At 38.5% G+C, this 1,033-nt stretch overlaps 1 protein-coding gene across 1 annotated transcript in view; it reads left to right on the top strand.

The window, feature by feature from the left end:
• The first annotated feature begins 738 nt into the window (after positions 1–738).
• Positions 739–1,033, top strand: part of LOC149001863 (ATP phosphoribosyltransferase 2, chloroplastic-like) — an 8,564-nt gene continuing 8,269 nt past the window's right edge. The window contains exon 1 of the mRNA XM_089138595.1: positions 739–975. Coding sequence (XP_088994721.1) covers positions 739–975 — 237 coding nt within the window. The remainder of the gene's footprint in view (positions 976–1,033) is intronic.

Genomic DNA, 1,033 nt, shown 5'->3' with positions numbered 1-1,033 from the left:
AAGAAAGAAAAAATAGTGTTTGAGCTGATGAAGTAGTTGACACGAGCGTTTAAAGATGGTAAGACCTGAAGATTTCATGTTCTGCAAGATAATTTTTATGTCGTGTTCTTCATTTTTTTTCCTTCCTCAGTCAGATTCTAGGGATTTCAAGAAGACGATACGTTTAAGAAAATAAAAACAAGATTTGCGGGTTGCAATGCTAAGGCGATTTGAAGGGAAGGAGTTCAGATAACTCCCAAAACCTTTCTTCCAAACTAAGAAGAGAAATCAATACTTCTATTTTTGTTGCAATCTTTAATGTTCCTTTCTCTTTCAGATCTTCTAACGCCATTAGCAGACGCAAGAAAGAAAGAAGACGAAAGACTCAAAGGCGAGAATTGGACCTTCGAAGATAGAAGAGAGAGAAAATTATGGCGACGATAACCCAGGTTAGAAAATGAATAAGTGGGTAATTGAATTTCTATCCTACGATTAAAATAATACACGCGTCAAAACTCCAAGGGCTTAGAGGAGGAATTGGAACCTGCACAAACTGGAGCGGATAAAAGTTCTAATCCAATTTTGAATCTCTGAATATTCACACTGCTCTTACCGACGATTGAAAGAAGCAGGGAGTTGTAGCAACCCTAGACACAGGTACTTTCTCTAAAGTTCTTTTCTTGGACCGAGATTAGCTATACACTGCATCTTTTGTTTACAATTGCAGATTCGGGTGTTATTTTTTGGAGATCTTCAAAAATGAACTTGTTTCAAGCTCTCGTCCAACCATTTCCCTCCACCATAGCTTTGCCATCTCTGCACATGTATATAGAGAAAATGTATACATGTTTACCCCCTCATGCGTCTTCTGTTAGGACGACACTCTCTTCTTCGTCCCAACAACATCTGAAGAAAATGGTCCCCGAGAGGAATGAAGTTCGTCTTGGATTACCTAGTAAAGGTCGCATGGCTCAAGACACCTTAGATCTTCTCAAGGTACTATTTTTATTGTCTCGATTTGACTTTCGGCGATTGTTTCTTTGGTTTAACTAGA

This window comes from Hakea prostrata, chromosome 10 (assembly GCF_041222555.1).
Source record: "Hakea prostrata isolate BN-2017 chromosome 10, UWA_Hpros_2, whole genome shotgun sequence".
Classification (NCBI taxonomy): domain Eukaryota; kingdom Viridiplantae; phylum Streptophyta; class Magnoliopsida; order Proteales; family Proteaceae; genus Hakea; species Hakea prostrata.
This window is presented reverse-complemented; position numbering and strand designations above follow the sequence as displayed.